Source organism: Microtus oregoni, unplaced genomic scaffold (assembly GCF_018167655.1).
Source record: "Microtus oregoni isolate MIOR12 unplaced genomic scaffold, Mior012 000080F_ref0000499, whole genome shotgun sequence".
NCBI classification, from domain to species: domain Eukaryota; kingdom Metazoa; phylum Chordata; class Mammalia; order Rodentia; family Cricetidae; genus Microtus; species Microtus oregoni.
Genome location: NW_024544538.1, coordinates 6,364,547 through 6,385,526, shown reverse-complemented (window position 1 = coordinate 6,385,526; position 20,980 = coordinate 6,364,547). Strand labels below are relative to the sequence as shown.

General features: G+C 45.4%; 1 protein-coding gene across 2 annotated transcripts in view; it reads left to right on the top strand.

The window, feature by feature from the left end:
• The first annotated feature begins 4,404 nt into the window (after positions 1-4,404).
• Positions 4,405-20,980, top strand: part of LOC121441678 (A-kinase anchor protein 14-like) — a 44,852-nt gene continuing 28,276 nt past the window's right edge. The window contains exons 1-6 of one of the 2 annotated variants that reach the window (XM_041642890.1): positions 6,772-6,858; positions 11,659-12,515; positions 12,606-12,697; positions 15,828-16,007; positions 19,997-20,049; positions 20,838-20,931. In XM_041642890.1, the coding sequence (XP_041498824.1) occupies positions 11,669-12,515; positions 12,606-12,697; positions 15,828-16,007; positions 19,997-20,049; positions 20,838-20,931 (1,266 nt within the window). In that variant the 5' untranslated portion in view covers positions 6,772-6,858; positions 11,659-11,668. Of the gene's footprint in view, positions 4,756-6,771; positions 6,859-11,658; positions 12,516-12,605; positions 12,698-15,827; positions 16,008-19,996; positions 20,050-20,837; positions 20,932-20,980 lie in introns of those variants that run through there. The other variant, XM_041642891.1, reaches the window with a different exon arrangement.

Below are 20,980 nucleotides of genomic sequence, written 5' to 3'. Positions count from 1 at the left end.
GTTGTTTGTTCTTTTGTTGTTTTTATTTTTGTTTTTGTTTGGTTTGGTTTAATTTTTTTATTTTTGTTTGGGGGCACTTCAGGGTGTGGGGAGGATATGGAGGGACTGGGAGGTGAGTGGAATTGTGGTGTATGATGTGGAATTCCCAAAGATTCGATAAAGAAATTACATTAATAAAAATATTTTTTAAAATGTCACTACTATAGGGTTGGAGAGATGGTATAGCAGTTAAGAATGTTTACTGTTTTCAGAAGACTCAGGTTCAGTTCCCAGCACCCACATAGCAACTCACAACAGTCTGTAACTCCAGATCCAGGGGCTCCAACACAGTCGCCTGGCATCCATGAACACGAAGTACACATGTGGTACGCATACATACATTCAGGTAAAAAACACTTATACACATAAAATAATAAAATAAATCTTAGAAACACATCATTATTATTAATGATGCTGCCAGGAATATTATCAACCACTATAAAGAAAGTATGTGATGTATCTGGCACTGCTTCTAATCTTCATATAAATAATTGGGCTTAATTATCATTTTTTTTAAAAGCAGCAAAGCAACTCTTTGAGGCAGAGGCAGGCAGATATCTGTGAGTTCAAGACCAACCTGGTCTATATAACAAATTTCAGGCCAGACAGGGCTAACATAGAACTTGTCTCAAAAACAAAACAAGAGTCAACAACTAGAAAAGTCCAAACAAACACCCTATTCATGTCTAAGGATGCAACTCAGTTGGCAGCTTGCATGAATTCCATAGCTTAGGGTCAGAAGTTCAAGGCCATCCTCTGCTACATAGCAAGTTCAGATCCAGCCTGGAATACATGGGACCCTGGTTGAGAGGGAAGGAGGGAGGGAGGAGTGTTGTAGAGAGGGGCTGCTTGTTTGTCCCGGCCACCCTGCTACCTAACACCTGAAATAACCACACAGAAACTGTATTAATTGCCGGGGTATGGTGGTGCACGCCTTTAATCCCAGCACTCGGGAGGCAGAGGCAGGTGGATTTCTGTGAGTTTGAGACCAGCCTGGTCTACAGAGCTAGTTCCAGGACAGGCTCCAAAACCACAGAGAAACCCTGTCTCGAAAAACCAAAAAAAAAAAAAAAAAAAAAAAAAAGGAAACTATTAATTAAAACACTACTTGGCCATTAGCTCTAACTTTTTATTGTCTAACTCTTACATATTAGTTTAACCTATCTCCATTCATCTGTGTATCGCCATGTAGCAGTGGGTTATCAGAGATTGTAACAGGCATCCATCTCTGGCAGAGGATCCATGACTTCTCTCACTCTGCCCTTCTTCCTCTCAGCATTCAGTTCTGTTTTCTCCACCTACCTAAGTTCCACCCTATCAACTAGGCCAAGGCAGTTTCTTTATTCATTAACCAATGAAAGCAACACACAAACAGAAGGAACTCCTACACCATAAGAAGAAAGGAGGGAGGAGGGAGGGAGGGAAGGAGAGATGGGGAAGAGAGAGAATTTGAGAGAGAGAATAGAAGGACAAAAGAAAACCTATTCAAAGTTGGGCATGATGCTGCCCTCAAGCTGACATATGGGGATCTCGAGCTTGAGGATACAACTCATGTTATTCTTTTGGTCTCTGGTCCCTTTAAGGGACAAGCCACACCCGCTCCCAGTGACCTCTGACCCCTGCCCCGCCATCTTGAATCTCTCTCGCTGTCTCCTCTTGGCATGCACACTGCACGTGTCTCTCTGTCTCTCTCTCTCTTCTCTATGTAATAAACGTTCAGTTCTGATTTATACAATGTGTCTGTCACATGTCCCTACCCACGCGCCCACTCACCATTGGGAACCCGCCACCACTCAGATGGCGGGACCCAGGACCTGCCACGAGCCACTCTGCGAGCATTTCCCGCCAATAGCTGCTAGGGGAACCACCCGGGGATTATGGAACATTAATTGGTGCCACATGACTCAGATATCATGAACTGGGTTCTTTTTCCACTCCCACTGTTGGACTTTAGCGTCCAAACACCGAGAAGGAGTCACCCTCAGAGACCATCTCACACACCACAGCTGATGCAAAAGCATGAGGAATTTATTAATTCTGTCATGACAGGGTCCCCCAGCATTCGGGAAGCCGAGGGACCTCGAATAGCTGGTACAGTCTACTTTTTTTTTTTTTTGGTTTTTCGAGACAGGGTTTCTCTGTGGCTTTGTAGCCTGTCCTGGAACTAGCTCTGTAGACCAGGCTGGTCTCCAACTCACAGAGATCCGCCCGTCTCTGCCTCCCGAGTGCTGGGATTAAAGGCATGCGCCACCATCGCCTGGCTTACAGTCTACTTTTAAAGGGGCCACAGAAGCAAGGGGGTTGCTCTTTGACTATTCTGATTGGCTTATTTGAAAGGGCTATTACCAATAATTGACTGGAGAGCTGTTGCCAGATCAGATGAGGTAAGAGGTCATTTTGACACCGTTTCCCAGGGGACCGAACCAAAACATATGTATATGGGTAATTGTTCAGGAACTGAGTACGTGTGAGTGTAGCTGTTAGGTCCTTGGTTCCCAGGGGAGGAGGGGAAGCACTATGGCACAGAGGCAGAGAGGATTCAGAATTGTCAAAAAATGGCTTCAGGATTGTCTTAAAGTCTTACACACCACCAGCTTCCCAGATGGCTTCAATGGTGAGTGTCTCCCCATTCTGCTATGGTTGCTTTCCTTTGCCGGAGTCATGTTTGGATGGGTCCTGGGGATCGGTCTGCCTGCGTTAGCACTATGCACTTCCTGTGCAGTGCATTTGACCAGGGACCCAGGGTCCCTTAGTTTCTTTATCTTTTTTTTCCATTTCCTCTCTTTCCTTTTTCTCTTCTTGTTATTGTTTTTTAAAAAATGCTGCAAGATCCCCGGTGGCAGTAGGCAGCAGAAATACTGTAGGTCCCAAATGGTGGTAGCAGGCCATGTGGTGGCAGGCAGCGGGCCCTGGGAGCAGCCAGTCCCAGGCAGAGACGGCTACTGGTCCCAGAGCAGTGGTGGCGGGCCATGTGGCTGCAGGCAGTGGGCCCCAGGCAGAGACGGCTGCTGGTCCCTGAGCAATGGCTGGTTCCAGGCAGGGAGACACATGGCGGGTGGGCAGAAGACAGAAACAGGGATAGACACGACATGCAGGGTGAGGTTGAATGTTTATTCAGGGGGTTATGGAGGAGGAAGGGTGAAGGGGGGGGACAGAGAGAGAGGGAGAGAGAGAGAGAGAGAGAGAGAGAGAGAGAGGAGAGAAGAGGAGAAAGAGACAGAGAAGGGGGGAAGCAGAGAAGTGGGGAAAGAGGCAGAAGCGAAGCTGCCTCTCCGAGAGGAAGATGGAAAAGAGAATGAGCTCAGGCAGGAAGCTGAAGGTCAGCCTGCCTCAGCGGATGGGGAGGGGAATGGGTGTGGCTTGTCTCTTAAAGGGACCAAAACCATAACATTCCCAGGTCTTCCTTATAATAAAAAGCACGCACGTCAAGGAAGCAGAAAAGGAAGGGCCCAAGACGGCAGCAGCGGGCAGGTCAGAGGTAATGGGAGTGGGCGTGGCTTGTCCCTTAAAGCAACAGGAAAGCACAACACTTCTTTCATCGGTTAATCGCCACTCGGAGCAGCCCCCCCCCCCCCCAGCCTCCCTGGTTTCTGGGTCACCAGAATCCAGCTAGGCCATAGCACCCCACCCGCAGATAGAAGATGCTCTTCCACGTGGTCTTGGGTGTTCACGCTGTTTTTGCGGGTTTTCACGATTTTGGCTCTGGATAGCAACCGGCTCCCCGGCCTTTAAAATTCCAGCCGGCTTTTCAATTGAAGCCGTGGCATGATGCAGTTTTTTCGGTTCCAGCCTTTTGCCCCTCCCCTCTGCGGCTTCTGTTATGTCATGGCGGCTCAGCAACAGAGCAGATCATGCCTTTAAGTCCCTCTCATTAAGCTTCAAATCCTTACAGCTCAAAAATTGTGACTTTTTTCATACAACACGTGGCTGTCGCCATCTTGGTGGAGGGCCAGGTGGGTCCAGTGACTTTGTCACCATTTTGGCTGAGAGCCAGGTCAGGTGACCAAGCTCTCCCACTTTTACTTCTGCATACCCTGCCTTTTCACCTGGTTTTCACTAAACTCCTCATGTTAACCCTGTTACATATGTTTTGTACAATGGCATGCCTTTGATAGGGTCCATCAAAGGCATCCATGTTGTCCAATTCCTGTTCACTCTTTCTGTGTATAATAATTGCTCATTACATCTCATTTCAGACTACAAAATCATAAGTCTCATATTTTAAACTGGTATGTACTTTTAAGTCTCTTACAGAAACGCCTTATATTTAATATTAAGCTGTTCTCTACCATTGTCAGTTCTGCCACTAATCTTATATTACAAGCAGTTTTTTTTCTTTCTTTCTCTCTTTTTACAAGTGTGGATCTTACCTGTTAAGAGCCAGTGCAGTGAAGCTCAGATCCAACCTTCCAGACAGATTCTATGCTGCAGCTATGCCTGATAAACAGCCCTCAACTGCTCAGAGATCCGGGGAATGTGATATTTAAGTATTTAATTATTAAAAAACTTTTCATAACAAGAAGAGACAGGTTGGCTCCTTAGCAGCAACACTCTGCGTCCTCCAAAGAAGACAAATGGGCGCAGAACAACATCCTTCTGCAGTTTGCTTCAACTGCCAAGCGCTGACCATTGGGCAAAACTGCCTTTCGTCTAAACTAAAGACTTCTAGATGTGGACGGAATCACTGGAATCGACAGCCTAGCTGCTCAGGTCAAGGTAGGCCTGTCTTCCTACAGATTTCTTAGCCCACAGGATCTTCTGGAGCCTGGCAGGCCTGGTGCTAACCAGCAAAGGTCAAGTGCAACCTTCAGCGACCATGGAGGGCCCAAAAGAGTAGCCCTGGGTGCCATCCAAGTAAGTTCTCTGTTATTTTTTAATCAGTAACTCAAGTAAAATCTTATCCTTCTCAAAGATCTCTGACAATTTGATAGCTGAGAGGTTTTGCCAGGTTACCACACCAAATAAATTTCAAATCAAATTTCTCTATTATGCTGCCTTCCATGTGTCTAAAACTTCTGTTTTCACAAACCCAAGGAATTCTTGTGAGTTCCAGGGAGCTGAATTAAAGGATCTTAAACAGGTCAGTTACACCCATCAATTCCCTGGTCCAAAAAAAATTTTTTCCCCTTAATTTAACTTTGTTCTTTGTTCTGCCAATACCTTAAACAGGATAAGGGACACCAGACATTTCCGTGCCACAGACACCGGTCAGAAGCAAAGAGACCAGCTATGCCAGGATGTGGCCAGCACCCAGCCTTCCCAGGTCCCCCCCCCCAAAAGACGATTCCCACAATCAGAAGCAGTTTTGAGAATCTGCCGCCCCAATTCCTTCAAACTGTGGTGTCTAATCTTCTGTTTTTTTTATTGTAAGGAAGACGTGGGAATGTTATTCTTTTGGTCTCTGGTTCCTTTAAGGGACAAGCCACACCCACTCCCAGTGACCTCTGACCCCTGCCCCACCATCTTGAATCTCTCTCGCTGTCCCCTCTTGGTGTGCGTGTGCACATGTCTCTCTGTCTCTCTCTCTCTTTCTCTCCCTCCCTCCCTCCCTCCCTCTCTCTCTCCTCTAAGTAGTAAAGGTTCAGTTCTGATTCATACTATGTGTCTGTCACATGTCCCTACCCATGCGCCCGCTTGCCGTTGGGAACCCGCCGCCACTCGGGTGGTGGGACCCAGGACCTGCCACGAGCCACTCCGGGGCCTGGCACCTGCCCCGCCCGCCGGGGACTCGCAAGCATTTCCCGCAGCTAGCTGCTTGGGAAACCACCCAGGAATCCTGGGCAGGCCACTTGGGAACGCCCGGGGATTTTGGAACATTAAGTCAGTTGGCATCATGCATGAATTCCATAGCTTAGGGTCAGAAGTTCAAGGCCATCCTCTGCTGCATAGCAAGTTCAGATCCCATACATGAGACCCTGGTTGAGAGGGAGGGCTCTATAGAAAGACATTGTCTAAAAAGGACAACACCCTCTACTCTAAGCCATGATCATCTTTATTTTGTAGACAAGAAATAGAGAAAAGTTGGGTGGTGGTGCACATCTTTATCCCAGCACTTGGGAGGCAGAGGAAGGTGGATCTCTATGAGTTCAAGGCCAGCCTGGTCTCAGAGTGAGTTCCAGGACAGCCAGGGCTGTTACCCAGAGAAACCTTGTCTCAAAAAACAAAAAAACAACAACAAATGGAAAAAGAAAAGTGCAAAGCAAACTGTCTTGAGTCTGTACAGATATCATTGTTCTACTCTCATCCTCAATGCACAAAAGACATCTTTCAGAATAGTTGAACATATTAGAGCTCCTAACCTCAGAATGGGCATGAAAAGATGAGATTGTGGTCAATGATGTCAGATAGTTCTGGGTTTGAGCTCTCAGCAATTTGCATGACATCCTCTGTGCCTCACTTCATCCAAATATGAAACACTGGTACCTACATTCTGACGGCACTGTAAAAAGTAGATAGCTTGTTGCAGTAACCTGCAGAGCATACAAAGGCCCAGTGCTTCTTGGCTGAGGAATGTGGCATCACCCTCCAGGCACTACCCTGAAAGCTCATGTCCTGGGAAGAAGCTGAGCTTGCGTCACACAGCTCAGTTCTGGTACTGAGGCCAAATGGCAAGGAGAATGTGTGTTCCTCCTCTTGCTTTCTTTGCTTTTATTGACTGGGGCACATGGGCTTAGCTTCCCATTGTTCAAAGAGCCGTCGTTGCCATGGTAGCATTTGTAAACATTCTCTCCAGGAATCTTGGGGCAAAGCCCTGCAAGAACTGCTAAAGCTTCCCTGGCTAACTCTGCTACTGCTTCGAAAAGGAATCTACTCATTTAGGTACCGGAGTTTCTTTGGGATGGGGGAGGCCTCAACTGGGGACCTGAAGTGGTTCTATTAATTACCCAGACCCCAAAGAAGTCAGTGGGAGGGACACCAAGACTGATGTGTCCGTAGATGGGTGAAGTTAAAACCCTTCCTTCTTTCCTTCCTCAAGCCCTCCCTTTTTGGTTTGCTGTTGTTACTTTGGAGATGAGGGAATCTATGTAACCTAGGCTGGCTGCTTTCAAACTTGCTATGTATCCAAAGGTGGGCTTTGGAAAGACGCCAGCTGCCGCAAGAGGACAACTGAGGTGGAGGGGAGTGGAGCGGAAAATGAAAATATCAAGGCCTAAATGAGCATGAGTCTGTAGTTATCTGTAGTTATTACAGGAATGTTTAAAGGATATGCAGGGCTTTATATATATATATATATATATATATATATATATATATATATATATATATATGGAATTTGATTGCCTTACACAGTGTCCACCATACACTTAGGACCAATGATGCTAAAAAGGGAAACAAAGGGTTGTCTTTCATGAAAGGGGCTTGCAGCAAGAGTGAGATGGCACAGGGCATAAATGTGGTCCCCAGGACTCACGTGGTAGAAAGAGAGAACCAGCTTCTGCAAGTTGCCTTCTGACCTCCCCATGTGTGTTGGAGCACCCATGCCCCCTCCCATTAAGGAGTTGAAAAAAAAGAGGCTTGCAGGAAGAAGGAGCACAATCTGGACCAGATGAAGATGAAAACAGGCCCCTGAAGCCTTTTGTGAATTAATATTTTTGCATTTCTTTTTCCTATCTTATATATCAGCTGGCTCACAACTGCCTGTAACTCTGATTCCAGGCCCGGCAGTGGTGGCACACACCTTTAATCCCAGCACTCAGGAGGCAAAGACAAGTGGATCTCTGTGAGTTTGAGGCTAGTCTGGTCTACAAGAGCTAGTTCCAGAACAACCAGGGCTTTTACACAGACAGAAACCCTGTCTCAAAAAAAAAAAACAAAAAAACAAAAACAAAAACAAAATCCTCTAGTTCCAGGGGATCCCACCCTCTTCTAGTTTCCACAGTCTCCTGCACATACACAGTACACTTGCATACACTCAGTCAACTGAACTAAATAAACATGTTTAAAAATTAGCATTCTATTTGCCGGGCAGCGGTGTTGCACATCTTTAATCCCAGCACTCGGGATGCAGAGACAGGAGGATCTCTGTGAGTTAGAGGCCAGCCTGATCTACAAAGTGAATTTTGGGACAGTAAAGGCTACCAAAGAAACCCTGTCTCAAAACAATAAAAAAAAACTTAGCATACTAAAATTAGGATAGTTGGTCAAGGAAATACAAAGATGCGGCCATAGTACAGACATACAGAGTTCAGCTTGCTGAGGCTTGTAGGAGTTGGAGGGAACCAGACACAAGTTGTGTAAGACAGCAGCCCAGAGAAGCTAGAAGTTTCTCTAGGCAGCCAGCCAGTCACAGGTATTCCATAGAGGGGGGCCAGCAAGCAATGTAGTTTTCCTCTCACAGGTCCACATGCTCTTCCTGGCATGTGACCTCCCTAGGACACTAGAGGGCCATTTCATGTGCTCTACTCCCGTCAGCCTTCCAGCAAAGCAGGAGACAGAAGATGTGGAAAGTAGCCAGTGTCTGTCTCAGTCATAGGGTCATGGTAGTTAAATGAAACATGGCACATAAAATATCCCAAAATTGGGAGCTTTTTTTATAGAAAAATAAAGAGCTCAGTTTGGAAAAACACCTACTGCCACCCCCCTCCCTTTCATTTATAGGTTTGCTGACAAGGAGGCTGGCATGGGGTTGTACACCTTTAATCAAGCAGGTGGATGGACCTTTGTGTGTCCAAAGCCATTCTGGTCTACACGGGGTACTCCAGGCCAGCAAACGCTACATAATAAGACCCCTTCTCTTACCAACTCCAGCTGGACAGGGAAGGAACCAGCATAGGACCAAACTAGATCCTCTGAATGTGGTTGACAGTTGTATAGCTGGGGCAGACTGAGGGGCCACTGGCAGTGGCACCAGGATTTATCCCTGCTGCTTGTGCTGGCTTTTTGGGAACCCATTTCCTACAGATGAATATCTTGCTCAGCCTAGATATAGTAGGGACAGCCTTGGACCTTCCCCAAAGTAAGCCCTCTCTGAGGATTTGATGGGGGGTGGGGTGGGGAGTAGGTGAAGGGAATGGGAGGATGGGAGGGAGTGGGAACTAGGATTGGTATGTAAAATGAAAAAAGATAGTTTTTCTTTTAAAAAATAATAAATTATAAAAGACCCATCTCAAAAAAACTAAATTTTTTTTTAAATTAAAAAAAAAAGATTTGCCTGCAAGAAATGATTTACAAGCTAGAAATGATTTCTCAGAAGTGTTTCAAGACTCAAGAGGAAAGATGTAAAAAGGAAAAAACAGAACTCCCGATGGACACACCCCTATTATGTCCACAGTCCTGAGAAAGCTAAGGCTCAGTTATTGTTAACGGTATCAGCAAATGCTGAAGGTATTTGGAAAACTCGAACTGCATTTATGATTTTTTTAAGAAAAACATTTCTGTTCCTTCAAACAGGAACAAAATTTTTTTTTTAAATTTTATGTGTATGAGTGTTTTACCTGCATGTGTCTGTGCACCACATGTGTGCCTGATGCCTGCAGAGACCAGAAGAGAACATCAGACCCCTTGGCACTGGAGTTGCAGGCAGTTATGAGCTGCCAGGTGGATGCTGGATGCTGGGAATTGAACAGGGGTCCTCTGGAAGAGCAGCCAGTGCTCTTAACCACTAAGCTATCTCTAGCTCCGTTCACTTATTTTTTTTTTTAAGGCAGGGTGTCACTATGTAGCACAAGATGCCTTGGCCTGTTGATAGGGCAGAACTTAGGTAGGCGGGAAAGAAGTAAATGCTGGGAAGAAGAAGGCAGAGTCAGGGAGCCGCCATGGAGCCACAGGAAATAGACATGCTGAAAGTTTCCTGGTAGGCTACGACCTCGTGGTGATATACAGATTAACAGAGATGGGTTAAATTAAGATGAAAGAGTTAGTCAATAAAAGCTAGAGCTAGCTGGGTGGTGGTGGTGCATGCCTTTAATCCCAGCACTCGGGAAGCAGAGGCAGGCAGATCTCTGTTTTCTGTGAGTTCAAGGCCACCCTGGTCTACAAGAGCTAGTTCCAGGACAGGCACTAAAGCTACAGAGAAACCCTGTCTCGAAAAAAAAAAAAAGCAAGTTAATGGGTCAAGCAGTGATTTAATTAATGCAGTTTCTGTGTGATTATTTGGGTTCTGGGCAGCCAGGAACCAACAAGAGGCCTCCTGCAACACTTGCGGCACTCTTCCTATCTCCCAAAAGTTAAGATGAAAGATATTTGTCACTATTCCCAGCTTCAGATCTCAGAACATAAACCAGAGTCATCCCAAATGGTTCAAGAGCCCCACTGAATCCAGACAGAAAGGAGAATACTCATCATCTTGACCTCCATTTAACATTTTTGAAAGGGTTAACCAAAGCTAATTAAGCACAAGTGACATAACATGTTCGGGAAAGAAATGGTAAAAATAATAGTTTCCTTGAGATAATATATGCCTGGGATCTTTGAGAATTATATACCTGGAAAATTCAAGATGAAAACACTCATCTGCTGGCTTGCCTCTTGATTCATTACGTGTGCTTGCATGTGTGTGTGTGTGTGTGTGTGTGTGTGTGTGTGAGAGAGAGAGAGAGAGAGAGAGAGAGAGAGAGAGAGAGAGAGAGAGAAAGTATATGTATGTGTGTGTGTGTTGTGTGTTGCTAGAGATGGAACCCAAGGCTTCTCAAGGTTAGATAAATGGCCTACTACTGGAATACACTTTTATTCCCTCAACTCACAACTTTTTAAAAAAGTCATGCTGGGGCTGGAGAGATGGTTCAGTGGTTAAGAGCATGTACTGAGCTTCCAGAGGTCCCAAGTTTGGTTCCCAGCACCTACATCAAGTGACTTACATCCCCTCATAACCGCAGCTCCAGGGCAATTTAGTCTTCCTTTGGCATCTCCAGGCACCCATATTCACATGCACAAGCAAACCCACACACAGATTTAAAAATGAAATTTGGAGGCTGGAGAGATGGCTCAGTGATTAAGAGAACGGGCTGCTCTTCCAGAGGTCCTGAGTTCAATTCCTAGCCCCCACATGGTGGCTCACAGCCATCTCATAACTGTCATGAGATCCAATGCCCTCTTTGTGATGTGCAGATGTACATGCAGACAAGAACATGCACACATAAAATAAATAAGTCTTTAAAAAATGAAATTCGAATTTTAAACTAGGCTCGACCCCTTATCTGTTCAAAGCATGAACTGAGGCATTTAGAGTCAGTATTCGGAGTTATGGTTCAAGTAAGCTAGGAATTCCTCTGTTGCATTTCGATTTAAGTTCTCTCAGTTTGCAGCATGGAAAATCCTTGGTTTTCAGGCAAGGTCCATCTCAGCAAGCAGATAAAAAGGGTCGGTAGTAAAAGGTCTGACTAGCACCCTTCACCCCTAGTCTCTTCTCAAGAGGCAGCGGGTGTGGCCTGAGAATTTTGAACTTCCAATGGACAGGGTGGAGGAATTGGAGACATGACTCTGTTTTATGGCCCTTGTTGCTCTTATAGAAGACTTGGGTTGAAGTCCCAGCATCCACATGATGGCATGCGACTGTCAGTAACTCCAGTTACAGGGAATTCAATGTTCTCTTCTAAGCTCTGCAGGCATCAGGCATACACTTGCTGCAAGATATGCACACAAGCAAAACATTCATGCACATAAATATTTTTTTTAATCTAGGCAAAATAAAATGGATAACAGAAAAAGACTCCCACCCCAGAGGGGTAAGACTGTGGAGAACACTAGCGCAGCCAAGGCAAAGAAACCGGATGCTCCAGAGCCCAAGAGTGCTACAGAGCCAAAAGACAGCAAGACTGCGGCGGACCCAAAGAAGACTGTAACAGATCAGAAAGAGAAAAAGACTGTGACCATCGTCACAGATCCAAAGGACAGAAAGAGTGTGTCTGAGCCAAAAGAAAAGAAGACTGTGACGATCTCAGATCCCAAGGACAAGAAGCCAGAGACGAAAGACAAAAGGATGGTGACATTTGTGACAGACGTAAAAGACAAGAGAATTGTGACAGACACGAGAGAAAACAAGATTATGTCAATAGAGATGAAAGAAAAGGTGGTTGTGCCCGTAGTGCCAGAAGCCAAAGAAAAGAAAATTGTGCCACCAGTAGAACCAAAGGAAAAGGTGGCTGTGCCAGCTGCGCCAGTTGCACCGGCTGCGCCAGCTGCTCCAACTGCGCCAGCTGCACCAGTTGTACCAGTCGTGCCAGTCGTGCCAGCTGTGCTACTTGTCCCAGAATTTAAAGAGAAGATCTTCATGCCAGAGATGAGACAGAAGAAAGACATGCCACCTCTGCTTGAGGTAAAGGGATTCAAGTCTCTGCGAATACAAGAGATAAAAGACAAGAAGGCTGAACCCGAGGTAAAAGAGAAGGCACCCGAGACAGAAACAAAAGAGAAGAAAGTTGTGCCAGAAGTCAAAGAGAAAAAGCCTGTGGTAGAGGAAAAAAAAGACGATGGGACAGGTGAGGTAGCTCGGACTATAGTTGAAGGTGTTCTGGCTGCCGCTGTTCAATTTGTGGAAGGTAAGTTTCTGGTTTATTTGTCTAAAGAATTGTCTCGTTGCTGTAAGAGCACACTACCAGGCAACTAATACACCTCTACCTTGTTTGCAGAAGCCAGAAACCCCATCAAGAACATTAAGTGGCTCACTCATGGAGAATTCACAGCAGAAAAGGGTCGGAAACAAATTGAGAAGTTTGTTTCGGTAAGTGACTTTGGTCACTCCAGTTTGGTACCCCAGGGTGTGAGCAACAACAAAAAAGTCCTCCATTGATCAAAAGTTTGAGGTCATGAAAACAAAAGGGGTGGCATCAAAGACACCTAGAATAAGTAAACATAATTTTCCTGTGAGTTCCAAAGTCAAGATTGGAAAGTTTTGCTTACTTGTCTTATGTTTTTAATAGAAGCATTGTAACCCTTCGGTCACTGCTCTTTTCTTTTAAAAAGAAAAACATCTTTGTATTGTATGTGTACGAGTGGTTTTGCCCCGACTTGTATGTGTGTGCACCATGTGTACGCTTGGTGCCTGTGGAGGTTGGAAGAGAGTGTCAGATGCCCCAGAACTGGAGTGGGAGGTGGCTGGGAGTTGCTGTAGATGCGGAGGGTTGAAGCCAGGTTCTCTGAAAAGAGTAGCCAACATTCTTAGTAAGCCATTTCTCCAGTCCTATTTTAATTTTTTGAAACAGGCTCTCACTATGAAGCTCAAGCTGGCTTGGGATTTGCTATGTAGATTAGGCTGACCTTAAACACATAAGAGATCCATCTGCCCCTGCCTCTTGAATGCTGGGCTTAAAAAGGGTGCACCACCTCCCCAGTCAGTAAGCATTCTTAGCCACTGAACTATCTCTCCAGCCCCAAGGTAGGATGATCTTTGAAAGAGAAAAGTGCAACCACATTGCTATGCATTTGTATCGTCCTAATTGTACATTTCCCAAAGATATGCTATTTCCACATAAGCACTTTGTGCTGACATAGTCAATGGGGGCAAGCTGGCCTAAGGAGAGAGAAGTATCTCTAGGTATAGTGGGACAGGATTGTAACCCCAGCCCTGGGGGCGTGGGGGGGTGAAGGTGAGAGGATTGGGAGTTTAAAGTCATTTTCAACTACCATTCCAGGCCAGTCTGAGTTACATGAGTCTCTGTCTCCAAAAGGTGAGGAAGGCTGGAGAGATATTTCAGTCAGGAATATGCCTGCAGTGTAAGCACGAAGACCTGAGTTCAGTTCCTAGCAGCCACTTAAAAAGCCATGCGTGATGCTGTGTACTTGTAATCCAAGTGCCAGGAAGGCAGAGACAGGCAAATGCTTGCCTAGGACTGACCAGTGAGAAGCCATTTCTCAAAAAAAAAAAAAAAAAAAAAAAAAAAAAGGAAGAAAGAAAAGGTACAAATTGGAAAGATCCTAAGAAATAACAAAAGGTTAACCATTATTTCCACATACGCATACGCATATAAACAACATCCTACTCATTCATGTCTTTGGCCCTTTGTAATGCGCATATATTGAATAACTATTCATGCGGGTCCTTTCCTACTGTGGCTCACATCTCTCCACTCCTCTCAGATCCTGGTACCACTACTCCATTTTAACCTTTGTTGGTGCTCACCAGACCCTGGGCAGTGGCCTCCTCTCTATACTCCATTGCCCTGAACCTCACTTCTGTGGACCACCCCATACTGTGAAGCCAAGCCTACTTTCCTTAAGCTTGGCTTCAAACCTACAAACTCGGCTCTGAAACCGTCAGTAGGCCGTTACTTTTTACTAATGGCCAAAAGAAAGGGAAAATGTCTCACTGTGCCACTTATGATTTCCCACAGTCTAAACCAGGCAGTGGTGGTACAAGCCTTTAATCCCAGCACTCAGGAGGCAGAGGCAGGCAGATCTCTGTGAGTTCGAGGCCAGCCTGTCCATAGAGTGAGCTGCAGAACAGCCAAAGCTACACAGGGAAACCCTGTCTCGAAAAACAAGCAAACAAAACAAAATTTCCCACAGCCTGGATTAAAAAAACAGATATGACTTTTTTTCTTCATGTGTATGGTATATGTTGCCTATGAATATGCATTTTATGGGAATGCATGTGTGAGCACGCGTGTGTGTGGGTCCTGTCACTCTTCCACCTTATTTTTGAGGAAGGATCTCTCAATGAGTCAATCCCACAGCTTGCCCTATGCAGCTTCCTGTCTTTGCCTTCTAAAGCTGGAATTACAGCTGCACCACCATTACCCAGCCATATGGGTTTCTGGGGAGCCAAACTTCAGGGCACTTCCTTGTGTACCTGTCTCTCCATCCCATTGCATTTTGGGGGCTGGAAAGGCACAGGATTTCCTGAAGCCCAAGCTGGCCTGGAACTCATCGGATGTCTAAGAGTGACTTTGAACTTCGGAGCTTCCTGCCTCTACCTCCCGCAAGCTGGTATGACAGGTGTGCTCCACCACATCTGGCCTATGCAGTGCTGGGGACAAGCCAAGGGCTTTGTGCATGCAAACATGAGCACTCTGACAACTTAGCTACACCCTCAGCCCCCAATCAGATGAGACCTGCCACCCTCACGTCTTTTCTTACCGGACTATCTAGTGAGACCCTGTCTCAGAGAGTGTAGAAGACCCATGCTGGGGATCAGACCCCAAGGCCTTCCACACAGGAGGCAAACACTCTGCTACTGAGCTGCACCACCCCCCTCCCAGTCCCCCATTTGAGGTAGATAACCCAACTGCCTGACCTTCTTTTACTTTTTTGTTGTGTGCGGGGGAAGGTGGGGGGGGGGTCACACACCTACCACAGTGCACACATAGAGAGGTCAGAGGACAGCCCTATGGAGTTAGCTGGGACCTTTATGGGGATCCTGGGGTTTGAACTCAAGTCCTCAGGCTTGCATAGCAAGTGCCTTCAAAGAAAAATCTCCCCCAGAACGCGGCCCTTCTTTTCTAAGCCACGTTTCACAACAAAGGAAGTAAGTCCAATTTGACAGGTGCTTGAAATGGGCTTCGTTACCCTAGAGGCCTCCTGGGGTAAACAGAACACCTATTCCAATCACTGATTAGTCTCCAATTTAGCCACACACTTGCCTCCCAAGTGAGAATGTCAAGTGTGATGTGTACATCCACACCTTAACCCTTGCCCCATTCTGCTTCTGCCACCACCCAAAGCTCATCTCAAATGTTTCGCATTTCCGAATTATTCTGTCTCTCTCCTGTGGGAATAACTCAGAGTGGGTCCTAGTTCGAAACAAACTGAACAAGGTCAAGATTTCAGAATCTGTAACCCTGTTACGTACTGCCTTTGTTGAGCTGATCCTGCTGTTCTCTCTCTGTGAGCTTTCTCTTTTTTCTGTGAAACAGACTTGGGAGTTTCAAAATCGCTGGGTGTACTATGCAGATTTTATAGAGAGGAAAGACTTAATTCACTCCTTCCACTATATCTACCGTGTGCGCTGGAGTGCCCCTACTGCCGTGAGACCCCTAGCAAGAGTCAGTGCTAACGCCTATTTCACCATCAAGTTCAACAAGAGCAAACCTCCGGTAAGCTCTGCTTTTTGCATCCTGGTCCCTTCAGTGAGGATTCAGCAATGATGACATCTTTGGTCATGGGTATCATCGACTCCCCTGCCTACTGCAAAACACTGGGCTTTTGTGGGGACAGGTTGTGATCTTTAACTACTTAAATAGCCAAGGATGGCCCTGAAATCCTGATCCTCCTGCCTCAGCCTCCCCCGTGCTGAGATTCCAGGCGTGTGCTACCAGTGCTCACTCTAACAAATTCAAGCCATTTGTTTGTTTATTTATTTATGTGGTGCTGAGGATGGAACCCTGGGTCTTGCATGTGCTAGGCAGTTACTCTGTCCTTTAGCTGTATCTCCAACACATAAAACTTAATTGTAGCATGAATAATAAAAACCTAGAGACAGATATTAGGGTTCAACCTGAAGATCGGAAAAACAAAGCAGTCAAGGCACTAGAGAGCTCTGACCTCAGTGAAACCTTCGGACTGAGAGAGAGCGAGTTCTTGTCTCATCCCACCTCATATTCCTTTCTACTGCTCGGACTAAAGGCGTGCATCACCACCATCCAGCCCCTATGGCTAACTAGTGTGGCTGATGGGATTGAAAGTGTGTGCCACCACTGCCTGGCCTGTATGGCTGACTAGTGTGGCTTCTTTGCACTGACCTTCAGGCCAGCTTTATTTATTAAAACACAAATAATATGCCACTCTACTTAGCAGTCACGTTTCTGCCCTCATTTTACTTGGCCCATCCGCAGCACCTATCACGCTGACTACTGTCCTCCACACTTTGCATCTGGTTTCTAGTACGCTCTCCTGGCGTGCCTTGTCCCGCACTCACCATTCCTTTGCGGCATGGACTGGTGTCTGCCTCACACGGTCAACTTCATGTTACAATGTCCCAATGCCCAGACCCATTCTCTGTACTTAGCTTCGTTATTTTATCCAGTCATATGGCTTTAACCACCACCCAGAGCTCGGTACGTGGATGCCTGCCTATTGCCGCCCCACCCACTCAGGAGGCTGAAATGGGAGAATCATTTGAATCCGCATACCAACCTGAGCAACAGCAAGAGGTACATTTCAAAATCAAACAAAACCTCAAGCTGGGTACAGTGATGCACTTTGTTCTCAGCACTCAGGAGGTTAAGAATCACTTGAACGCAGTTTATGGCAGTTACGTGCGCTTGCTGTTCTTGCTGAGTTTGGTTCCCAGGACCCAAGACACAGGGCTCATAATTACTCCAGCTCCAAAGGATCTAGCTTCTGGATACTCATAAGCACATATCCCCCAACAAACACACACACACACACACACACACAATTTAAAAATAAAATCCAGGGCTGGCTCAGTGGTTAAAAGCTCTGGCTGCTCTTGCATAGGACCTGGGTTAGATTCCTAGCATCCACAAGGCAGCTCATAGTCATCTGTAACTACAGTCCAAGAGACCCTGAAACCCTCTTTGGTTCCAGGTACATGTGTGGTGCACACACATACATGCAGGCAAAACACTCATAAAATAATAAAAATAAGAACCTTGAAAATGTTTATTACCCCCCCCAAAAAAAAACACTTTTTGAGAATGTTTATACCCAACTTTGGTGACACACTGTGATTCCTTCATCTCAAAAAAAAAAAAAAGTGAATCAAGCCAGGCAGTGGTGGCGCATGCCTTTAATCCCAGCACTCGGGAGACAAAGGCAGGCAGATCTGTGAGTTCGAGACCAGCCTGGTCTACAAGAGCTAGTTCCAGGATAGGCTCCAAAGCTACAGAGAAACACTGTCTTGAAAAACAAAAAACAAAACAAAAAAAAGTGACTCAATAAGAAAAATTAATGTCACTAGATCTTATGATTTCCAAATCTCTAGCATATTTTGAGATTTAATGCACCTTTCACTTATTATTTTTAAAATTAGTTTTGTTTCTGTGATTCTGGAGGTTGGACCTAGGGCCTTTGGATGCTAAACAAGTGCTTTAGCCCTGAGCCGTCTCCCTAGCCTTAAAATTGAATGTTTGATTTCGCCCCACAACTGACCCACTTCAAGTCTTTGCATCTGAGCTGATGGCTGATTCCTCGGCATCTTCCTTGACTCTTCTCTTTCCATCATGTCCTTCCCTTCACCCATCAAGAAAGTATGGACAGTGTTCCACATCTCCTGTCTCTCTCCCTCTGTCCCCAGGATTATTTCAATAGCTTAACTGTTCTCTCTCCTTGTCATTGCCCACATGCAGTAGCCCTTTAAAGCGAATTTCTGTCACTCCTGTGTTTAAAGATTTATTTTTATTAATTGTGTGTGTGTGTGTTCATATGAGTGCATCTAACATACAGAGGCCAAGAAAGGGCTTCAGATCCCCTGGATCTGGAGTTTCAGGCAGTTTTAAGTTGCCTACTATGGGTCCTCTGAAGGAGAGCTGTTAACTGTTGAGCCATTTCTCCAGCCTCAGGTCCTTTGTTTAAAATGTCCCCGCAATAGTGCTGAACTTTGAAGTACATGGAAATTACTTGAGGATCTTATTAAATGAAGATTCAGATTCAGAGGGTCTTATTTTGGAGACAGGGTTTCTCTGTGTGGCTCTGGCTGTCCTACTCACTTTGTAGCCCGGGCTGGCCACCAGAGATCCACAGACCTCTGGCTGCCTCCTAAGTGCTGGGGTTAAGGCATAGGCTACCAGCACCCAGCTGAGATAATACATTCTCAGCAAACTCCTAGGTAATTCTGATAGCACACACCTAGAGACTGTATCTGAATAACAATGAGCTATGACTATATCTAATATACATATTATAAATATACTATTTCTGCTTTCTCATTGCCGCTTTCCCTCTATTCTGTTTCTACCACTCCAACCTTGCTATTCTTCCAATAAACCTGATAGAGACATCCACCATTCCTTCTAACTAGAACATTTTCTTCCCAAACAATGCATTGCCTGTTCCCTCTTCTCTCTACTTCTTTCCCCTTCCCCTTCCTTCCTTCCTTTTTTTCTATCTTATGTGTCAGGATTTCATATAGTCCAGGTTGGCTTCCAACCTGCCTCTCCCTCCCAAGTGCTGGGATGACAGGCACGGGTCACCATGTTCAATTTATGAGGCACTGGCTTCAGGCATGCTAGAGAAGTATTCTACCAACTGAGCTATATCCCCAAACACTCCCGCTTTTTGAGACAGGGTCTTGCTATAAAAGCCCTGGCTGACACTGAACTCACTTGGTAGACCAGGCTGGCCTCAAACTTGTGACAATTCTTCTACCTCTACCTCCTGAGTACTGGGATTCAGACAGGTGCCATCACGCCTAGCTTCTTTTTTAGCCAGGGTCTTACTTACTATTGTAACTATTGGTCCTCATTCCTCGGTGTGTATGTATGTACCACCAGTACAGGTAACACAGCAAAACCACTGCTTCAAAATGAGAATGTTTCAACTTGTTCATCTATGTTATTTCCTTCTTGTTTGTTCCATTCCGAAGAGGTAGAGAGCCACAGCTGACTAAAATGCACTATGTAAAGAAGACAACAGAACTAAACTTCGATATTAAAAAACCATTTCAAGCCGGGCGGTGGTGGCGCACGCCTTTAATCCCAGCACTCAGGAGGCAGAGGCAGGCGGATCTCCGTGAGTTCGAGACCAGGCTGCTCTACAAGAGCTAGTTCCAGGACAGGCTCCAAAACCACAGAGAAACCCTGTCTCGGAAAAAAAAAAAAAAACAATTTCAATCCCCCCCTTGCCAAAAGAAATTAATAAAGAAGGCAAAAGACTGAGTCATGCTCTTATTGAGGGACACTCGCCTCTGGCGACTGTCTCCAATCTTGTGGTGTAGCTTAAGGTACCTGTGACCAAAAAAAAAGTCTTTAGCAGAATAGCCTTTAAATGACAAAAGAACTACCAGCTAATAAGTTCCCACTTATGGGTCCTGAAAATGCAAATATATACTTCTGGATAAGGGGAGAGGGGGAGGATTGAGCGTTGGCATGCTTGGTCCAGACTTACAGTTGTCCCTCTCTCTCAGGATATGCCTGTTGATGTCTCCTATATCTTTGAGAATTCAGAACTACTTCAAAGGTAATTAAAATTTGGAGACTTGTTCTAAACGGGTGAGGTAAAGGCTGTCACATTCTAGGAATCCCATAGGCCCACACCCACAGATAATTCATGCAGAGCTCACCTCATCTTTGACCACTTTCCCTACAGGACTGGCTGAAAGGATGATTCTGGCAGCAGTCTAGAAAACTGTTTTTCTTAGTGTTTTTTTTTCAGTAATTAGAAACTTATGAATTAGTTGATAGAACAGGGTAATGCAAAGTGAGTCATATCTGTTATTTCTACAGAAACATCAAAGCTTGAAAGTGTGTGTGTGTGAGTGCGTGTGTGCGTGTGTTTTCTGGGTATCAAGCCCAGAACCTTGCATACATGAGGCAGGGAACCTACCACTGAGCTACGGCCCTAGCCCTCTTCAGGAAAACTTGACAATTATACTGAATTTACTATGGGTAAATGCCCCTTTTAGGCATTATAATGTATGTCTATAACCTCAGCACTTGAGAGGCTGAGGCAGGAGGACTGCTGTAAGTTTCAGGCTTGACTGGACTATAGAGTAAAATTATGTTTCAGGACTTCCGCTCCCAATAAAGAACCACATGAAACTCACAATGAATTTGCTCAAGTGTAGCAACCCATGTTACTTCATGGCAGCCCTCCAAAAGACTTTATACCTAGGCTTAAAGAACAGTAAGGAATCCAGTAGAAACCAGTCAGAACCCTGTTCACTGGGAATGTAAGGAGGGAATTCCTGTCTCAATGTTTTGATTATAAAAGCTTTGTGTATGCATGTTTTTCCCCTTCCTCTATAGACCAGGAAAGATCCGATTTCGAGAACAATGGCTGAGAGACATTACTGAGACCAAACATATTTTGTTGGAGTCTATTCCTTTCAAAGTTGTCTGATTCTTGTGTTATGTCTGAGGACTCTTAATGATACATTAAAATATGAAAC